General features: G+C 43.4%; 1 protein-coding gene across 8 annotated transcripts in view; it reads left to right on the forward strand.

Annotated features, from left to right (window-relative positions):
• LOC124010693 (cytospin-B-like) overlaps positions 1-22,562 on the forward strand; it is a 107,544-nt gene that overhangs the window by 26,205 nt on the left and 58,777 nt on the right. The window contains exons 1-2 of one of the 8 annotated variants that reach the window (XM_046323376.1): positions 1,198-1,510; positions 9,455-9,703. The exons of 1 other annotated variant lie outside the window; for it this stretch is intronic. Coding sequence is in view for 5 of the 7 variants with exons in the window: in XM_046323347.1 (XP_046179303.1) it covers positions 12,245-12,339 (95 nt within the window). In the remaining 2 variants the exon portion in view is untranslated. Of the gene's footprint in view, positions 1-1,197; positions 1,511-9,454; positions 9,704-11,714; positions 12,340-22,439; positions 22,527-22,562 lie in introns of those variants that run through there. 6 more of the 8 variants (XM_046323366.1, XM_046323347.1, XM_046323362.1 and 3 more) reach the window with 6 other exon arrangements.

Here is a 22,562-nt window from a genome sequence, read left to right on the forward strand (position 1 = left end):
ACATACAACATCCATCTATGTCATGTGAAGACTGTGCCCCAAGCAACCCCCAAATACTGAAATTCTTCTAAATGTTTCTTGGAGGCCATAGAAATGGTGCTCCTGTGGCGAGGAGGACATTCTTAACTGGATTAGAGCTATGTTTGTTTATCGAGGGTGATTCTGCAGTGATGGGCTCAGACAGGAGAGAGGATCAGTAGAGAACACTGAAGGAGGAGGGGGCACCACCGCACCATCTCTTAGACTTTCTAAACTATTACGCCCTTAATGAGATTTTTCTAAATGCTTAATGTTGCAACAGATAGAGGCTCTTATAACTTTAATAGCACAATAAAATAAAAGAGAGAGAAAAACAAAGGCACACATAGTGACAGAGAGGGAGGCACTGAATGATGGAGGGAAAGAGAAAGAGAGGTTGCTTTAAAGTCGCGTCGCTCAAAAAAGGACCAATCCAACTGGAGATGACACATTAATTCACTCCCGACTTTATTTCTCCTACTGTGGCTTTTATCATCATGAATATTTCAGACACATACATTGTGAATGAGGGAGAGGGGAAAAACAAGCTATCCTCTCCTCTCACCCTCACTGCACCGCCCTCCCCTCACACACACAACTTTCCAACGTTTTCATACACACTCACCCCAAAACAGCCCCCCAGTCTTGCTATGAAAACACTGGCAGTGTGTGTGATTTTGTATGTGCACATGAATGTGTGTATGTGAAAGGAAGAGGAAGATACTGCATGTACTGTATGCGTGTGTTAAGAGTTAGCTCCAGCTAATCGGTGATCCTTCTCTCTGCTGGACGGATGATGTCAGGAGAGTTAACATGAAAGGGAAGAGAAGAGAGAGCTCTGCTGTAAGTCCCTGCCAACAAGACAAAACGTCCTTTTCCTCCTTATGTTTCCTTCCTTTCTTCCTCCTCTATCAGTCTCTCTCTCTTTCATTAAACTGTACCAGAAAGAGGGGATTACTTTGTTAAGGTACAGTACACTGTTAAAAAGCAGCAGTAATTTCTGCTCTACTGTGATAGAGTGTAGAACAGCTCTGGGTGAGACAGGGAAGGAGGAGGAGTAGAGAAGGAGGATCGGTGGGTGTGGGTGTGTGTGGGGCCTGGAGAAGCCACTCCTCCTCTGTGCTGATTCCAGCCGTCACTGGGCTAATGAAGCCCACACCGCTCTGCCAGTGTGTCATACTGTCACCAGCCTGGAGGACTGAGCACACACACGGCAGCGGGACAGTCTGCCTCGTCTTACTCGGCCTCAGGAAGAGCTGGAGAGAAGAGAGGGGAAGGAAGGAGGGGATATTATTTTTATCTCCTGTATTTATCTTTGCCGGTGGATCAGACTGAGACTACATACTGTAAGATAGAGAGTTTCTCTGAGTGAAGCCACCTCCCCCGCGGCCGGGGTTCTTGGATTAGTCCTTCCTGGTGTGGATAGTGAATAGACCTGCGGACCGAACCAGCATGGGGAACCAGGCGGGTAGGCTGGAGGAACCTGAGTCAGGTCTGCTACCTTACTGTACTGTATCGTATGCCAGCTTAGCTCTGTTCACTCACCACTACTCTCTCCATCACTGAGGCTATCTATACTCATTCACTTCATCAGTATCTCTTTCACTCCCTCTCTGTCCCTCTTTGCTCTATTGATGTGAGGCAAACAAAGCCATGCATTGCCAAACAGCTTAGTTATGAATCTGATGCCATATCAGAAAATCCCATTTAAAGGTTAATTATCAGACATAGAGAGCTGTACAGTGCCAGTGGCTCTGTTTGTACTGTAGGTTTACTTGGCCCTTCTTCTCTTATTCATCAGATTCTAAGAAGAAGGATATTCATTGACTAGTAGTGTGTGTGTGTCTGTGTGTGTGTGGTTCACGATATCTGGACATGAAAAGTGCTGAGTGTGTTTTATCTTCCAGCAGCTTCCTCTCTGTCAGAGGCAGGCAGGGAATCAGCCAGTGGAGATGGTATCGCTGTCCAATGCAGCTTCTCTCTCTTTCTGTCTCTCGCCTCTCTCTTTTGCCTCTCGCTCGCTCTCTCTATCTCTCTCGCCTCTCCCCTCTCTCTGTCTCTCTCTCCCTCTGCTGCCCTAAGGATAGACTGCTTAAAACATTTACATTTCAAAGTCTCTGTTAACTTAATTTAGCAGCCTTTAACTTCACATTAGTCAGAGAAACCATTGGTATCTCTGTCTCCCTTCTTGCTTCTTTCTGTTCCCTCATCAACAAATGTTCCTTTCAGGTTGTGTCCTACCTCTGTCCTATCCATGAACAGCATATCCGCATTATCAGCTCCTGTCTGTGGGCTCATTGCCTCCTCTAGTGTAAAATAACTTGTTGCACAGCTGACAAAGAGGTGTGTGTGTAAGTGCTGCGTATGCATCTTTGTGTGTGCATGTATGTGTTTAGGAGTGTGTGTGTGGGAGCACCTCTGTAGCCGGATCTCATTCCACCCAGTGTGTGCAGCCAGTGAAGTACCTGTGTCACTCACAGTGTGGCCAAGAAGGCAATAGAGAAAAGCCAGGCAGGCAGCCTGTGAGGCAACAGCCCACACCTCACAGTGTAGCGTTGTCAGTTAGTGAGTGTTGTCGTGTCATTTCGGAGCGGTAGTGTGTGTGGTGTGAGAGAGCACGGTAGGCTCTGATTCGGAGGCTACAGTATAGCTGCTGCATGCCAGCAGGAGAGATTAGACTCTTGGTTCCTGTCACACACATTTCTCTACTATACTGCTCTCGAACAGGTCGCTCAAATGAGGGAGAGCATTGGCTATTTCATACACAGACTACAGTATATTGTTGTTCTCTTATCATGTAGGTGTTTTTGTTGTTTACATTTAGGATTTGGTTTCTGGCCAAGGTGTAATGAAGACATCAATGAAGTCATTTGAATTTTGTCACTGAGGATTTCATAACTGTTCTTATTACTGTAGATTTATATTGGCCAAATTTGGGGTAAAAACCAATTCAGACATGAGTCCTCTGTACTGAACACACAGTGTGAGGTGAGCTCAAGCTTCTCATGGTGACTTGTACTCTAGAACAACTGGAAGGCGTCCCATAAGCCCTGTGGTCTGATCCATCTATGCTGTCACTTCCTGCTGTCTGTCTGACACTGTGTTTTCCTCCATCGGAATGTATGTGTGTGCATGCGCGTGTGCGCACTCGTGTGTGTCCATTTCATATTAGGCTAAACATCATCCAATTACAGCCTCCTTGGGTAGCATCTGTCATCTGTCAAATATTTGTATCACGTACAGTATGTTTCATATACAGTGTACAAAACATTAAGCTATTTCCATAACACAGACTGACCAGGTGAATCGCGGTGTAAGCTATGATCCCTTATTAATATCACTAGATCACATCAATATCAACTGCAATCAGTCTAAATGAAGGGGAGGAGACGGGTTAAAGAAGGATTTTTAAGCCTTGAGACAATTGAGACATGGATTGTTTATGTGTGCCATTCAGAGGGGGAATGACAAGAAAAAATATTTGAGTGCCTTTAAAAGGGTTATGGTAGTAGGTGTCAGGCGCACCAGTTTGTGTCAAGAACTGCAACACTGCTGGATTTTTCATGCTCAACAGTTTCCTGTGTGTATCAAGAATGGTCCACTATCCAAAGGACATCCAGCCAAGAGTTCATGTCCCAACGAATTGAGGCTGTTCTGAGGGTAAAGTATTCTTAATATAGAGAGAGCTTTTACTATCCTCAGTGGAGTCACACACACTAGGCTACATATCAAATGTGTTGTTATTATAAATTGATCATGACTATGTTTGATATGAAGCCATAGATAGAGGTTATTTGAAGATGATAGTGTTAGAGAGTTGAGTGAGGGCGTAACTATCCTCAATGGAGTCACACACAGATTACATCAAATGTAAAGTGTCATGAACTGACCATGACTATGTTTGATATGGATCCACAGATACAGGCTATTTTAGGATGTTGGAGAGTGCTGTGGGCCTGATGTTCAGTGAAGTAACTAGAGGAGTAATCTCTCGTGATGAACTTTGATGAAAAAATGTAATCTAGTTAGCTAGCTAGCGCAGGATTGGTTATGGGTTCTGAGATTAGGCTACTAAAGAAGAGAAACTGGCCTTGGATCAGGTGCTGGAAACAGTGTTTGATTGTTTCATCTTTACCATCTCCTTCTAAAGGAGTTTAGAATCTAAACAGATGGTTTATCTGTGATATCATTAGGACTAATTCTGGGAAGTCTTTAATAATCAGAGTAATGATCACTCCTCTTTAGTTGGGTCGTTACAGTGTAATGCATCAGCAATCACAGTAATTTCACTGTACGATCCATCACAATATAAGGTTTAACCAGGTAGGCCAGTTGAGAACAAGTTATCATTTACAACTACGACCTGGCCAAGATAAAGCAAAGCAGTGCGACATAAACAACAACACAGAGTTACACATAAACAAACGTACAGTCAATAACACAAAATAAAAGAAAATATAGAAAAATCTATGGACAGTGTGTGCAAATGTAGAAGAGTAGGGAGGTAGGCAATAAATAGATCATAGAGGCAAAAATAATTACAATTTAGCATTAATCCTGGAGTGATACATATGCAGATGATGATGTGCAAGTAGAGATACTGGGCTGAAAAAGAGCAAGAGGGTAAGTAATGTTATGGGGATGAGGTAGTCGGGTGTGCTATTTACAGATTGGCTGTGTACAGGTACAGTGATCGGTAAGCTGCTCTGACACCTGATGCTTAAAGTTAGAGAGGGAGATACAGTGGGGCAAAAAAGTATTTAGTCAGCCACCAATTGTGCAAGTTCTCCCACTTAAAAAGATGAGAGAGGCCGGTAATTTTCATCATAGGTACACTTCAACTATGGCAGACAAAATGGGGGGAAAAAATCCAAAAATCACATTGTAGGATTTTTAATTTATTTATTTGCAAATGATTGTGGAAAATAAGTATTTGGTCAATAACAAAAGTTTATCTCAATACTTTGTTATATACCCTTTGTTGGCAATGACAGTGGTCAAAAGTTTTCTGTAAGTCTTCACAAGGTTTTCACACACTGTTGCTGGTATTTTGGCCCATTCCTCCATGCATATCTCCTCTAGAGCAGTGATGTTTTGGGGCTGTTGCTGGGCAACACGGACTTTCAACTCCCTCCAAAGATTTTCTATGGGGTTGAGATGTGGAGACTGGCTTCTTACGAAGCCACTCCTTCGTTGTCCGGGCAGTGTGTTTGGGATCATTGTCGAGCTGAAAGACCCAGCCACGTTTCATCTTCAATGCCCTTGCTGATGGAAGGGGGTTTTCACTCAAAATCTCACGATACATGGCCCCATTCATTCTTTCCTTTACACGGATCAGTCGTCCTGGTCCATTTGCAGAAAAACAGCCCCAAAGCATGATGTTTCCACCCCAATGCTTCACAGTAAGTATAGTGTTCTTTGGATGCAACTCAGCATTCTTAGTCCTCCAAACACGACGAGTTGAGTTTTTACCAAAAAGTTACATTTTGGTTTCATCTGACCATATGACATTCTCCCAATCTTCTTCTGGATCATCCAAATGCTCTCTAGCAAACTTCAGACGGGCCTGGACATGTACTGGCTTAAGCAAGGGGACACGTCTGGCACTGCAGGATTTTAGTCCCTGGCGGCGTAGTGTGTTACTGATGGTAGGCTTTGTTACTTTGGTCCCAGCTCTCTGCAGGTCATTCACTAGGTCTCCCCGTGAGGTTCTGGGATTTTTGCTCACCGTTCTTTTTGACCCCATGGGGTGAGATCTTGCGTGGAGCCCCAGATCAAGGGAGATTATCAGTGGTCTTGTATGTCTTCCATTTTCCTAATAATTGCTCCCACAGTTTCTTCAAACCAAGCTGCTTACCTATTGCAGATTTAGTCTTCCCAGCCTGGTGCAGGTCTACAATTTTGTTTCTGGTGTCCTTTCACAGCTCTTTGCTCTTGGCCATAGTGGAGTTTGGAGTGTGACTGTTTGAGGTTGTGGACAGGTGTCTTTTATACTGACAACAAGTTCAAACAGGTGCCATTAATACAGGTAACGCGTGGAGGACAGAGGAGCCTCTTAAAGAAGAAGTTACAGGTCTGTGAGAGCCAGAAATCTTGCTTGTTTGTAGGTGACCAAATACTTATTTTCCACCATAATTTGCAAATAAATTCATTAAAAAATCCTACAATCTGATTTTCTGGAATTTTGTTTCTCATTTTGTCTGTCATAGTTGAAGTGTACCTATGATGAAAATTACAGGCTTCTCTCATCTTTTTAAGTAGGAGAACTTGCACAATTGGTGGCTGGCTAAATACCTTTTTGCCCCACTGTATAAGACTCCAGCTTTTTGCAATTCGTTCCAGTCATTGTCCGCAGAGAACTGGAAGGAAAGGCGGCCAAAGGACGTGTTGGGTTTGGGGATGACCTGTGCAATATACCTGCTGGAGCGTGTGCTATGGTTGGGTGTTGCTATGGTGACCAGTGAGCTGAGATAAGTTGGGGCTTTACCGATCAAAGACTTATAGATGACCTGGAGCCAGTGGGTTTGGCGACGGATATATAGTGAGGGCCAGCCAACGAGAGCATACAGGTTGCTGTGGTGGGTAGTATATGGGGCATTGGTGATAAAACCAGGCATTCATGGTCAAATTGCTGCAAATAAACCACTACTAAAGGATAGCAATAAGAAGAAAATACTTGCTTGTGCCAAGAAACATGAGCAATGGACATTAGACTGGTGGAAATCTGTCCTTTGATCTAATGAGTCCAAATTTGAGACTTTTGGTTCCAACCACCGTGACTTTGTGAGATGCAGAGTAGGTGAACAGATTATCTACTCATGTGTGTTTCCCACAGTGAAGCATGTAGAAGGAGGTGTGATGGTGTGGGGGTGCTTTGCTGGTGACACTGTCTGTGATTTATTTAGAATTCAAGGTACACTTAAGCAGCATGGCTACATCAGCATTCTGCAGCGATACACCATCCCATCTGGTTTGAGCTTAGTGTGACTTTCATTTGTTTTTCAACAGGACAATGACCCAACACACCTCCAGGTTGTGTAAGGGCTAATTGACCAAGAAGGGGAGTGATGGAGTGCTGCATCACAATCCCCCGACTTCAAACCAATTGAGTTGGTTTGGGATGAGTCTCCACCGCAGAAAAAGCAAGGATAAGCAACAAGTGCTCAGCATATGTGGGAACTCCTTCAAGACTGTTGGAAAAGCATTCCAGGTGAAGCTGGTTGAGAGAAAGCCAAGAGTGTGCAAAGCGTGGCTACTTTAAAGAATCTAAATTATAAAATATATTTTGATTTGTTTAACACTTTCTGGGTTACTACATGATTCCATGTGATTTCATAGTTTTGATGTCTTTAGTATTATTCTACAATTTAGAAAATAGTAAAAAATTAAGAAGAACACTTGAATGAGTAGGTGTGTCCAAACTTTTGACTGATACTGTATGTATACACACACACACGCGCGCACATGCTCTGTTCGATCCCATAAAGACCCTTATTATAATTTGAAGCGGTCTACTGTAAAGTTTATCAATCATGCTATTATTATTCACAGAACAGTGTTCAGCCATACTGGCCCACTTTCAGATCCGAATCCATGTAAACCAGAGCCGTCTGGAGGTAGAATAAAAGCCCCAACCATGGTGAACTGTGGCGACTGGCAAGATGTTTGTCAAGTGAGGTGAGAAGGGGAGTCAGAGAGAGAGAGAGGGGGTTAGAGCGTTTCTCATGCTCAAAAAAGGATAGTGAGTTTGCACGGTCCTGTGGGTTTCTTGCCCATGCAGCATGGCCAGGATGTTTGGAGGTAGTGGTAATGCAGGAAAAGCTGCCAGAATGTTGGGAAAGCAAAGAAGCATTTGATAGTTCTGGAGTGTTTTTGTCTGATATCAATGCAGCAATAACAATGGTGGTCACTGGAACAACATGACTGTTTGTTGTCTTTGCTCACACTTGGGCATCAGAAGTTTCAGTGAAGGAGAGCGATAGGCTAGACAGTCTACTACACACAGTGCTGGAGAGACTTTCTCAGGACACACAACAACAACCCACAGGAAAAGATTCCTCATCCGAAACAACACTATGCAACCAAACTATTCAGACTGTGATAACACAGGCTTTGTCTCTCAGGGAATTGTAGTGTGTCTGCTGAGAAAGTACATGTACAGTTCTTATTGTTCTGATAAACGTCTGTTCCTGACCTGACACTTTCACAATAGTAGACTTATCACATTCAGTATACACTAAGTATAAAGCTAGAGCAGAGTGAGTTTGGTGGGCTCCTGGGGCTGCTGACAGACGATGGATAGCTCCTTACAAGCATTTCGCTACACTCGCATTAACATCTGCTAACCATGTGTATGTGACAAATAAAATTTGATTTGATTATGTTTATGAGGTGCGAGGCTTGGATAGATTTGGTATTTTAAGGAAGAGTGTATAGTATGGAAGGGAGAAGGAAGAATCAATGTTGTACTCGGGCTGTGTATTTTTTCCAGATATGCTTGTTTTGATATAGGCTAAATTGTATTCAAATAGTTTATATACAAAAGAGCGAAATATAGAAAATAATTTATCCTTTTACCTTTATATGCTCACTGAGTGTACAAAACATTGAGTTGCACCCCCTTTTGCCCTCAGAACAGCCTCAATTCGCCTGGGAATGGACTCTACAAGGTGTTGAAAGCGTTCCACAGGGATGCTGGCCCATGTTGACTCCAATGCTAACAAGTGACATCAATAAGGGATCATAGCTTTCACCTGGAATCACCTGGCCAGTGTAGGTCATGTTTTCTACACGTTGTGTATAATCCTGTATGTGTTATACATACCGAAACAGAGAGTCTCTTCAGAGAGAGAGAGAGAGAGAGAGAGAGAGAGAGAGAGAGAGAGAGAGAGAGAGAGAGAGAGAGAGAGAGAGAGAGAGAGAGAGAGAGAGAGAGAGAGAGAGAGAGAGAGAGAGAGAGGGGTAGTGAGTGATGTAGTGTTCAGGTTATGCGATGCAATCACCTGCAGATGGGCGGCAACGTGCTGCTGGGTTCTTGGGTGAAGCTGTGTGTGTGTGTGTGCGTGCGTGCGTGCATCCCTGTCAGCAGAATTCACACACCACACCTCCCTGACAGCTGGGCTGCTTTAATACATGCAGGGCAATCAGGGCATTGTCTCTCACATTCCTCCTTTCACTGGGAGGGATACCTCTCATTATGACATTTACTGTACTGTTTGTCTGTCCATCCGTTTTGCTGACTCACCCATAGAAAGTGCTTAGACTATTATAGGCCTGCCCTTTTTTACACTGTCGTGTCAAACCCAACCGTAGTGTGCTGGCTTGTAGAAACTACAGCCACTATGTTAGATGTAGCATAATTCTCAACATGTCATGTTGACATTGACAACTGAAAGCCTCTCTCTGTTTTTGACATCAATATCTAATTTGTTTGCAGAAATGTTTGTGATTTTGTTGAGATCCATTGCACCTGGTGGATACTCCTCAAGAGCTGGGCAGAGTCAGACCATGACACGATGAGCATTAGCAAAACACCAAAGAATGTGGAAAGAAAGACAAGAGGAATCTGCAGCCACAGCACTATTTTATTACATAAATATTCTCATTGGAGACAGACCAACATCAGGATTCAGGAAACAGGCCAAAAAGAGGAGGCTCAGTGAGTTGCTGTATCCAGAGTTAGCAGGTAAACCTGTGTTCAAATACTATTCATAATAATTGTAAATATGTTATCTGTGTTTGATTGACCTTACCTGGCTTAATGGATCAATAAAATAGTGCCAAATATTTGCAAACCCTACCCATCTGGTTCTCCAGGACAACAAGATTTCAAATAGTATTTGAACCCAGGTCTGGAAGTATCACCAGTGAGGCTTTCCAGTTTCCACCACTGCAGTTACCAGGGAGCAGCCAGTACAGGACTGTAAACACAGAGCTATTCTATGTGTTCTGTGTTTGCAAAGCAAGGTGTGTTTAAATGTCCTGTTTGTGTGTGATGAAACATGGGCTCATACCCAGTAGGGGAGAGTGGGGTAAGTCGAGCCAAAGGGGTAAGTTGAGCCACCTTTGTTTCCAGGAAACCATACACAAGATGAATAATTTTACCAAATATTTATGAAGAGGTCATCATTTCATGGAATCTGTGAAAGAAGAAACCACATGGGAAAAGTGGTGAGCCAACTCAAATCAAGGTCGCGACAATTGCAGTGAGGTCGAGTGATCTAATTAACATCCTGCATCTGTATACATCAGTTGGGGTCTCTATAAGATTCAATACGGGGTATTGAAAGTGCATCCTTGTAACTGTGTGGGCTAATATAGTCAACAATGTTTGCCTTTGGGTAAGTTGAGGCAGTAGTTGAGCAAATGAGAAGTTGAGCAAATTGAAGTGTTTTCTACCCAGGTGTAATGTAAGGCATTATTACTGGGATAACAGGGCCTGGCCTTCTAGGAGTTCCTCTGTCCAGTGTCTGTGTTATTTTGCCCATCTTAATCATTTATTTTTATTGGCCAGTCTGAGATATGGCTTTTTCTTTGCAACTCTGCCTAGAAGGCCAGCATCCCGGAGTCGCCTCTTCACTGTTGACATTGAGACTGGTGTTTTGCGGGTACTATTTAATGAAGCTGCCAGTTGAGAACTTGTGAGGTGTCTGTTTCTCAAACTAGACACTCTAATGTACTTGTCCGCTTGCTCAGTTGTGCACTTTCTATTCTGGTTAGAGCCAGTTTGCACTGTTCTGTGAAGGTAGTAGTACACAGCGTTATATGATACCTCCAGTTTCTTGGCAATTGATCGCATGGAATAGCCTTCATTTCTCAGAACAAGAATAGACTGACGAGTTTCAGAAGAAAGTTCTTTGTTTCTAGCCATTTTGAGCCTGTAATCGAACCCACAAATGCTGATGCTCCAGATACTCAACTGGTCTAACGAAGGACAGTTCTATTGCTTCTTTAATTAGAACAACAGTTTTCACCTGTGCTAACATAATTGCAAAGGGGTTTTCTAATGATCAATTAGCCTTTTAAAATGATCAACTTTGATTAGCTAACACTACGTGCCATTGGAACACAGGAGTGATGGTTGCTGATAATGGGCCTCTGTACCCCTATGTCGATATTCCATTTTTAAAAATCATCCGTTTCCAGCTACAATAGTCATTTACAACATTAACAATGTCTACGCTCCATTTCTGATCAATTTGATGTTCTTTTAATGGACAAAATATGTACTTTTCTTACATGTTGCATTTATATTTTTGTTCAGTGTAGATCAATAATTGATCTTTTGAGAGATGATGCTACCGTGACTCGAGGGAAAAATAACTATAACTGCCATGGTACGATATAGAGATCATAACACACCCACATCGAATGAAGAAGATGCCAATCAAATGTTTTCTTAACAAGCAGCAGGAAAACACATGCGGAATTTATGAGTTCAGCCCCCCTTTAAGTTGTTTGTCTCATCTCTTGATAAACATTTAATTTCAAACACCCCCTGTTAGCAACATATGCCGATATCCTCACTACTGTACAATGTAATTAGTTAGTTCATCTGGGGAAAGGGTGGGGAAGGGAGGTGAACAAGTCTTTTTCTCAATAATACCTTCTTAGTCCTCTGTGTGGAAATCTCTCTGCCATTCTCAGCTTAATCCAAACCCCATAAATATATTAGGGATTCCAGGGATTGTTCCAGGAAAAATAATATCCAAATAATTTCCAAAATCATGTAGGATGTGTATTTGGATCATGAGAGAAATGTAAAAGTCAAGGATAAAAGGTCAACCCCTCTAGTTTATATTTGAAATAGAGAAAGGCTGATTTTCAGAGCCTGAGAATGTGTGTGACCAGCATGAGCATCAAATTGAAAGGTTGAGATGTTTTGATTTGTGGATTGATGTTGAAGCCGAAAGAACCGTTGACTAGTTGTCCTCTGGCTGTATCTTGGCTAAAAGTGCTTGATTTCTAAAAATGACCATCTGATGTCAATACTTTTGATTTAACAGATAGCCAGCCGTCTTAGCTGTAACTGTAGCTGTCCCCTTTAACTCTTTCTGGAGAGAAAAATCGAATCTACTGTGCTCATCCTCTGATGTGAAGTACCGAATGTATGCCTTTGTAGAAAGTGTACCTTCCTAAAGCAGAGTTCTGCAGCATGCACATTTAGTTCAGTTTATACCCTCAAAAGGAACATCCTTAACTTTGTAATTGAATGTAAATGTTGTAAATGACTCTTACTGCTGCTTTCCAACTCCCCTCAGCAAAGCACATCATGCCATTTCCATGGTGCCGCATTTCAACAGTGACAGTGCACACTTGCAGGTGAGATAAGTTTCCACTTCTCAGCAGTTTTTGATGAATGATATGCCACCTGCTGACAGTAGACTCACTCACTACCCATAATGACTTGGACACAGGAATACATGAGTATGGGCTATTTCACTTTTGCTTACAGTAGAGGTTGTTGTGAATACTAGCCAGGGATCTATACCTCTACTCCTCCTTCCTTCCCAGCTGCTAGTCTGCTCTTGGTGTTTTTGGACTTGTTTCCAGCACAGCAAGAGCTCCCCTTGTCTGTGTAATCAAGTAATGGTTTTTCTATATGCTGCGTACAGAGAATTTCCAAACCATCACAACTCAAAATGTCACCCTCTGTGAGTCAGCTTTTTAATCACATACTGTACATACGGTAACTCTACTTATTTTCCTCCACTCCATTGAGCAATTTACATTCTCCATTTAGCCCAGCCAAAACCCATCCATTCTGCCCTCCCTCTCCCCTGCATCTCTCCTTATTTATATGCAGGATTATTGGCCGGCCCCAAGAGGGGAAATATCATCTCAGCCAATGTGGTGGCCGATTCCATCCACTCTCCCACTCTATCCACTCTCTCTCCACTGACCCTACTACTTATCCCTCACAGCCAGACATGCCCAACGGTCTCCCTTCCTCCATTCTTTCAGCAAATTAGTTCACATAAATATTGTCAGACTGGCAAACAGAATTGAAAAAGCCTCTGAAACTCTTTAAAAGGCTCTAATGCTCTCTCAAAGGAATGTGTTACTCAAATCAAAAATGTTGATTGTACTGTACATACAGTATGGCCTTTATGCTATAGCTTATAGGTACTGCACATATTATACAACTACTGTACTATCTATATACTCCTGAAGGCCAGCATTGTGGCCAGATTTGACTATCATAGTAAAATATTTTCAGTCTTGTTTGGTTCTTGAGAAGCAAACTGTCTGGCCCATGGTCTGGCAGGGATGTGGTGGATCACTGCTGAAGATGAAGAGTGGGGATCTGAGCCCATTGGTTATTATCACTGGTGAAAATCTCTGGTGAGAAGGTTATGGTACTATGGTAATAATCCCTCTATAGACATGATGGCAACGTGTAAGATCTGCAGGAGTAAAGATATTAAGATATAATCACAAAGAACAAGGGAAAGGTTTGTTGGGTTTGAGGATCAGATACTGGACTTTTCCCAGCTACAGATATAATATATCCAGTCAATTCCCCAATGCAATAATTTCCTAAACTCAATAGTCTGGAAAGCCCATACAAAGCCAGACAAAGACCCTATACTTTTGTACACTATTTCTAAACCAGCCCCAAAGCGCACACTCGCAAAGCACTAACGTTATGTGTTGCTGCTGCTGCTGCTGCTGCTTACCCTCCATGGTCCTAGAAACTGTCTGTGTATCCAGATCATTACCTGATTTACACCACCCCCCGATCACCAGCAAATGCAATTGCACCACTTTTTACACCACAGATTCCTTTTCGTTGACGTGCCACTTTAGTGGTGTACTGTCGTCTATGGGAAATGGGGGGCTTATTGAAATCCTGCATAAATAATGATTGCCTGTTTACTATATTCCCTGCTGCTACAGTAGGACCATAACATGTATCTTGTGACATTGTAGAACATTCTGGGCTCTATATCAGATGTGATCTGCAGATCCGCTCTCTAATGATACTGTACGTCGTCCTCATTATGATGTCATGTCCTGAATCTGACCCAAAGTCTTTGGGACCTGGATGCTTGGGGCCAAGAAATGATGTAGAACCTAAATGTACAGTGTAACTGCATTTAGGCTAGACCTTCTGTCTAACTTTTACTGTCATGAACTCATATTCAGGAACTATTGTGGAATATCTGTCCATTCTTTGGGACCTGAGGCCAAGAGATTAAGTTTTGGCCCGTGTGAATTTAAACCGTCATCTGACTTTCAGGAACCATAGTGGAATATCTGTCCAGTTACTACAGTATTGCAAATAGAGATAGCCTATAATAAGTAGAACACCATTTCAGATTCTATGTTTCTTTAAGTGGTGACTTTGCTAACTTCTGATCTGTGGTATTAATTTCTACTAGAAGAGTTAGGATGATGATAATTGTTGTCTGATGTTTGTGTGATGATGACAGACCTGGTTTTTGTCTGGCTGCTGGCAATATGGAAACAATGGATAGGTCCCAAATATGCAAACCTGTCCATATTATGGCACTCCAGACAGGCTCAATCAAATGCTCAATGTATTATTTGAAAGAGGGTTTGGATGATGGGTTACCTGTACTGTGCCAGTCAGCACGGACATCTGCCTCCCCTGTCCCTGACTGACTGAGTTTGCTATTCCATCCTGGCTGACTGACCATGCTGGTTGACAATTCCATTCGCTGTGTCACAGTAGTGACGCACATGGAAACCCCGCTCTGTGTCTCTCTTCCTCACCAGCGAGAGGAGTGGAATGCCTGTGTGAGCCCAGGGTCTGACAGATAAGCTCCAGTCTACCCACTCACTCCTCATCCGTGTCCTGTCTAGCCTGGTCACACATCTGTTTGTGCTGTCTTGCCAAATCCTGTGTTGAGTTGGCAAGACAGCATAAACAGATCTGGGACCACCAGGCTATGTCCTGTCTAGTTGCTGCCTGTACAACAGGAAACCCCAGACAGACAGAGAGTGACTGATATTGTTTCTGTCTGACTGCTCTGTACCCCCCACATCCACCTGACTGGAAAACATTAGACAGCACTTCCTGGAACTCCAGACGGGGGGGAAGGTTAGGAATGGAAATGGTATGTGTGCGTGGACGCATGTATGTCTGTTTGTTTGTGTGCGTGTGTGCGGCAGGGAAATGAGATGGGGGGGGGGGTTCTTTCCCTCTCAAAGATAATTCCACTGATTGCAGTGAGCTACTGACTATGTCACTGTGTCATCTCAGATGCCAACGGTTGTTCTGACACTTGATCCGCCTGACCAGCCCCAGACACTAATCTGTTATCACTCCTTCTCCTATCCCCCCGTGGCTGTAAATTAAAGACTGGCTGGGCCAGGGGCTGCCTTCCCTTCACAATGCACCCTGTTACTTCTTGGCTGCTGGCCTGGCTGGCTGGTAATGCTGGATGGTGTCCAGAAGCCACTCAGGCACATGTCCCCTGGCCTGCTGTGATTTTAAACCTAATCTTCATTAAAAAAGATAGCTATGAACCAGAGTGTATTATTGTGATGACGTACTCACACCTGAGTACTCTCGGATTATCGGGAGACTGACTGTGTGTTATTAATTAATCAAACAATTACTTAATGTAAACGAAGCAATTTACAGGAGGCCATTTCAGCAGGATTCAAGGTGATCAAAAGTGGGGTTACTAACATTGGTTTTCTCTGTGTGGACATGTGATTTCTGGTGCACACCACAAATTCTCCACTGTTGAATCAATTCTGAGAGTGTTAAATGTAACACTATTCCAGTGTCTATATGGGTCTACACTTTTCAGTGTTTAATTAAAACTTTGCTTAGTGTAATGCCTTATTTGCATATTCCCCAGTGTGCCTTTCGTGTTAATTATAGAGATACAACCCATGACTGTATTTGTTAGTGACAGAGACAGAGACACATTTTTGGTCCTGTGGCCATCACCAAGTGAGATCCTAAGCGAATATGTTTTCATTCAAATTGAAACTCATGGTTTACAGGCTACATCAGGCCTGCATGTCACATTATGCTTGCTTGCAAAGTGATTTGTATTTTGGGGCGGGGGAATCCAACCAGAGTGGGGATATATAGAAAATATATCAAACATTTTCTGATCAGTCTGATCCAATAGAAAGGTATTGATACTTGTGTTAAAATAAAAATGGCACTTGATTGATGACATTTAAAGATTTGTACATTACTCAACCAACTTATAGGGTGTCAGAACTGAGGGACAGAGAGTGACAAACCTCTGCTGAAAGGTTATTGTTTTTATCTAGATAGCTCAGGGTGTAGAACCACACAACAGAGGAATCCACAGTATATTGAAATTGCAGCACACTAGTATCGACTCTTGAAAGAACCTATTATTATTTTTTTTATTTTTTTATTTCACCTTTATTTAACCAGGTAGGCTAGTTGAGAACAGGTTCTCATTTGCAACTGCGACCTGGCCAAGATAAAGCATAGCAGTGTGAACAGACAACACAGAGTTACACATGGAGTAAACAATTAACAAGTCAATAACACAGAGAAAAAAAGGGGAGTCTATATACAATGTGTGCAAAAGGCATGAGGAGGTAGGCGAATAATTACAATATTGCAGATTAACACTGGAGTGATAAATGATCATGTACAGGTAGAGATATTGGTGTGCAAAAGAGCAGAAAAGTAAATAAATAAAAACTGTGGGGATGTGGTAGGTGAAAATGGGTGTGCTATTTACCAATAGATTATGTACAGCTGCAGCGATCGGTCAGCTGCTCAGCTAGCTGATGTTTGAAGTTGGTGAGGGAGATAAAAGTCTCCAACTTCAGCAATTTTTGCAATTCGTTCCAGTCACAGGCAGCAGAGTACTGGAACGAAAGGCGGCCGAATGAGGTGTTGGCTTTAGGGATGATCAATGAGATACACCTGCTGGAGCGCGTGCTACGGATGGGTGTTGCCATCGTGACCAGTGAGCTGAGGCGGAGCTTTGCCTAGCATGGCCTTGTAGATGACCTGAAGCCAGTGGGTCTGGCGACGAATATGTAGCGAGGGCCAGCCGACTAGAGCATACAAGTCGCAGTGGTGGGTAGTATAAGGTGCTTTAGTGACAAAACGGATGGCACTGTGATAAACTGCATCCAGTTTGCTGAGTAGAGTGTTGGAAGCAATTTTGTAGATGACGTCACCGAAGTCGAGGATCGGTAGGATTGTCAGTTTTACTAGGGTAAGCTTGGCAGCGTGAGTGAAGAAGGCTTTGTTGCGGAATAGAAAGCCTATTCTTGACTTGATTTTCGATTGGAGATGTTTGATATGGGTCTGGAAGGAGAGTTTGCAATCTAGCCAGACACCTAGGTACTTATAGGTGTCCACATATTCAAGGTCGGAGCCATCCAGTGTGGTGATGCTAGTCGGGCATGCGGGTGCAGGCAGCGATCGGTTGAAAAGCATGCATTTGGTTTTACTAGCGTTTAAGAGCAGTTGGAGGCCACGGAAGGAGTGTTGTATGGCATTGAAGCTCGATATTAAGATTCCCCCTCCCCAAACAATGATTGTAAATTATACATCTCTAGTTTTTATTGGTAATTATTGAATTATGGATCCACATGTTTTTATGCATTTAATTCGGAAAGTATTCAGACCCCTTACATTTTGTTACATTACAGCCTTATTCTAAAATGTGTTACATTTTTTTTCCTCATCAATCTACACACAATACCCCATAATGACAACACAAACACTGTTTTTTAGAAACCTGAAATATCACATTTACAAAAGTATTCATACCCTTTACTCAGTACTTTGTTGAAGCACCGTTATCAGCGATTACAAATCAAATCAAATGTTATTTGTCACACATACACATGGTTAGCAGATGTTAGTGCGAGTGTAGCGAAATGCTTGTGCTTCTAGTTCCGACAATGCAGTAATAACCAACAAGTAATATAGCTAACAATTCCAAAAGTACTACCTTATAGACACAAGTGTAAGGGGATAAAGAATATGTACATAAAGATATATGAATGAGTGATGGTACAGAGCAGCATAGGCAAGATACAGTAGATGGTATTGAGTGCAGTATATACATATGAGATGAGTATGTAAACAAAGTGGCATAGTTAAAGTGGCTAGTGATACATGTATTACATAAGGATGCAGTAGATGATATAGAGTACAGTATATACGTATACATATGAGATGAATAATGTAGGGTATGTAAACATTATATTAGGTAGCATTATTTAAAGTGGCTAGTGATATATTTTACATCATTTCCCATCAATTCCCATTATTAAAGTGGCTGGAGTTGAGTCAGTGTGTTGGCAGCAGCCACTCAATGTTAGTGGTGGCTGTTTAACAGTCTGATGGCCTTGAGATAGAAGCTGTTTTTCAGTCTCTCGGTCCCAGCTTTGATGCACCTGTACTGACCTCGCCTTCTGGATGATAGCGGGGTGAACAGGCAGTGGCTCGGGTGGTTTTTGTCCTTGATCATCTTTATGGCCTTCCTGTAACATCGGGTGGTGTAGGTGTCCTGGAGGGCAGGTAGTTTGCCCCCGGTGATGCGTTGTGCAGACCTCACTACCCTCTGGAGAGCCTTACGGGTGTGGGCGGAACAGTTGCCGTACCAGGCGGTGATACAGCCCGACAGGATGCTCTCGATTGTGCATCTGTAGATGTTTGTGAGTGCTTTTGGTGACAAGCCGAATTTCTTCAGCCTCCTGAGGTTGAAGAGGCGCTACTGCGCCTTCTTCACGATGCTGTCTGTGTGGGTGGACCAATTCAGTTTGTCTGTGATGTGTACGCCGAGGAACTTAAAACTTACTACCCTCTCCACTACTGTTCCATCGATGTGGATAGGGGGGTGCAACCTCTGCTGTTTCCTGAAGTCCACAATCATCTCCTTAGTTTTGTTGACGTTGAGTGTGAGGTTATTTTCCTGACACCACACTCCGAGGGCCCTCACCTCCTCCCTGTAGGCCGTCTCGTCGTTGTTGGTAATCAAGCCTACCACTGTTGTGTCGTCCGCAAACTTGATGATTGAGTTGGAGGCATGCGTGGCCACGCAGTCGTTGGTGAACAGGGAGTACAGGAGAGGGCTCAGAACGCACCCTTGTGGGGCCCCAGTGTTGAGGATCAGCGGGGTGGAGATGTTGTTGCCTACCCTCACCACCTGGGGGCGGCCCGTCAGGAAGTCCAGTACCCAGTTGCACAGGGCGGGGTCGAGAACCAGGGTCTCGAGCTTGATGACGAGCTTGGAGGGCACTATGGTGTTAAATGCCGAGCTGTAGTCGATGAACAGCATTCTCACATAGGTATTCCACTTGTCCAGATGGGTTAGGGCAGTGTGCAGTGTGGTTGAGATTGCATCGTCTGTGGACCTATTTGGGCGGTAAGCAAATTGGAGTAGGTCTAGGGTGTCAGGTAGGGTGGAGGTGATATGGTCCTTGACTAGTCTCTCAAAGCACTTCATGATGACGGAAGTGAGTGCTACGGGGCGGTAGTCGTTTAGCTCAGTTACCTTAGCTTTCTTGGGAACAGGAACAATGGTGGCCCTCTTGAAGCATGTGGGAACAACAGACTGGGATAGGGATTGATTGAATATGTCCGTAAACACACCAGCCAGCTGGTCTGCGCATGCTCTGAGGGCGCGGCTGGGGATGCCGTCTGGGCCTGCAGCCTTGCGAGGGTTGACACGTTTAAATGTTTTCCTCACGTCGGCTACAGTGAAGGAGAGTCCGCATGTTTTAGTTGCGGGCAGTGTCAGTGGCACTGTATTGTCCTCAAAGCGGGCAAAACAGTTATTTAGTCTGCCTGGGAGCAAGACATCCTGGTCCGTGACGGTTCTGGTTTTCGTTTTGTAATCCGTGATTGACTGTAGACCCTGCCACATACCTCTCATGTCTGAGTCGTTGAATTGTGACTCTACTTTCTCTATACTGACGCGTAGCTTGTTTGATTGCCTTACGGAGGGAATAGTTACACTGTTTGTATTCGGTCATGTTTCCAGTCACCTTGCCCTGATTAAAAGCAGTTGTTCGCGCTTTCAGTTTCACGCGAATGCTGCCATCAATCCACGGTTTCTGGTTTGGGAATGTTTTAATCGTTGCTATGGGAACAACATCTTCAACGCACGTTCTAATGAACTCGCTCACCGAATCAGCGTATTCGTCAATGTTGTTGTCTGACGCAACACCTCAAATCTTCTTGGGTATGAAGCTACAAACTTGGCACACTATATTTGGGGAGTTTCTCCCATTCATCTCTGCAGATACTCTCAAGCTCTGTCAGGTCGGATGGGGAGCTTCGCTGCACATCTGTTTTCAGGTCTCTAGAGATGTTCAGTTGGGTTCAAGACCAGGCTCTGGCTGGGCCACTCAAGGACATTCAGAGACTTGTCCTGAAGCCACTCCTGCGTTGTCTTGGCTGTGTGCATAGGGTCTTTGTCCTGTTGGAAGGTGAACCTTCACCCCAGTCCGAGGTCCTGAGCTCTCTGTAGGTTTTCATCAAGGATGTCTCTGTACTTTGCTCAGTTCATCTTTCCGTCAATTCTGACTAGTCTCCCAGTCCCTGCCGATGAAAAACATCCCCACAGCATGATGCTACCACCATGCTTCACCGTAGGGATGGTGCCAGGTTTTCTCCAGACGTGATCATTGGCATTCAGGCCAAAGAGTGCAATCTTGGTTTCAGCAGACCAGAGAATCTTGTTTCTCATGGTCTGAGAGTCCTTTAGGTACCTTTTGGCAAACTCCCAGCGGGCTTTCATGTGCCTTTTACTGAGGTGTGGCTTCCATCTGGCCACTCTATCATAAAGCCCTGATTGGTAGAGTGCTGCAGAGATGGTTGCCCTTCTGGAAAGTTTCCCCCTCTCCACAGAGGAGCTCTGTCAGAGTTACCATCGGGTTCTTGGTCATCTCTCTGATCAAGGCCCTTCCCCCTGATTTCTCAGTTTGTCCGGGCATTCAGCTCTCAGAAGAGTCTTGGTGGTTCCAAACTTCTTCCATTTAAGAATGATGGGGATCTTGGGGATCTTCAATGCTTCAGAAATGTTTTGGTACCCTTCCCCAGATCTGTGCCTCGACACATTCCTATCTCGTAGCTCTACGGACAATTCCTTCAACCTCATGGCTTGGTTTTTGCTCTCATATGCACTGTCAACTGTAGGACCTTATATAGACAGGTGTGTGCCTTTCCAAATCATGTCCAACCAATTTAATTTACCACAGGTGGACTCCAATCAAGATGTAGAAACATCTCAAATATGATCAATGGAACAGGAAGCACCTGAGCTCAATTTCGAGTCTAATAGCAAAGGGTCTGAATACTTATGTAAAATAGGTATTTCTGTTTTTTATTTGTACTACATTTGCAAAAATTTCTAAAAACCTGTTTTCACTTTCATTACAGGGTATTATATGTAGATTGATGAGCAAAACAATTCATTTAATACATTTTAGAACAAGGCTGTAACGTAACAAAATGTGGAAAAAGTCAAGGGGTCTGAATACTTTCTGAATGCACTGTATACAGTATCAGTCAAAAATGTGGACACACCTACTCATTCCAGGGTTTTTCTTTATTTTTCCAATTTATACATTGTAGAATAATAGCGAAGACATCAAAACTATGAAATAGCACATATGGAATCATGTAGTAACCAAAAAAGTTATAAACAAATCAAAATATATTTTGTATTTGAGATTTTTAAAGTAGCCACCCTTTGCCTTGATGACAGCTTTGTACACTCTTTGTTCTCTCAACCAGCTTCATGAGGAATGCTTTTCCAACAGTCGTGAAGGAGCCCACATATGCTGAGCACCTGTTGGCTGCTTTTCCTTAACCCTGCGGTCCAACTCATCCCAAACTTTCTCAATTGGGTTGAGGTCGGAGGCCAGGTCATCTGATGCATCACTCCCACTTAAACAGCCTGGAGGTGTGTTTTGGGTCATTTTTTTGGCCAATCACATCAGATCTGTTCACATCAGATCTTTTTCAGAGCTGATCTGATTAGTCAAAATACTAATTTCTGAAAAAAAGATTAGAAATGGACTTGCCTGTCTAAACTCAGCCTTTGAAACACTGGCTACATTGTATTTCTAACTTTGAGCCTAGTTTGTCACGTTCTTTCAAAATCTAACCCAGAAGCAGACCAGGACAAGGAGAGTAGGAAGAAGGTGAGTATTTATTTAAAAGTGAATGTGAATGGGTAGATATATCCAGGTGGCGTAGCGGGCAGCGGTGGTGAGTTGATGGGAGTAAATAGGTGGATCCAATGGGGTAGCGGAATCCTCCGACGACCAGGCGGGAATGGGGTAAATGATCCGGGTGAGTAACTGAAGACAGAACAAACAGAGGTAAGTTTAAGGCAAGCAATACGTAAAAAACAACAAAACAAATTCTATCCAACTTGAGGCTGATACTATGGCACAACATACTGTTCATGGCTAACGATCCGGCAGGGAATGGATGTCAGGTCCGGGCTAATGAAGAGGAGAGATGATGATCAGGACCAGGTGAGCAGATAGCTGATGGGATACAGGTGCGGGTAATCAGAACTCCCAACTGGCTACATTGC

Source organism: Oncorhynchus gorbuscha, linkage group LG02, assembly GCF_021184085.1.
Source record: "Oncorhynchus gorbuscha isolate QuinsamMale2020 ecotype Even-year linkage group LG02, OgorEven_v1.0, whole genome shotgun sequence".
NCBI lineage: Eukaryota > Metazoa > Chordata > Actinopteri > Salmoniformes > Salmonidae > Oncorhynchus > Oncorhynchus gorbuscha.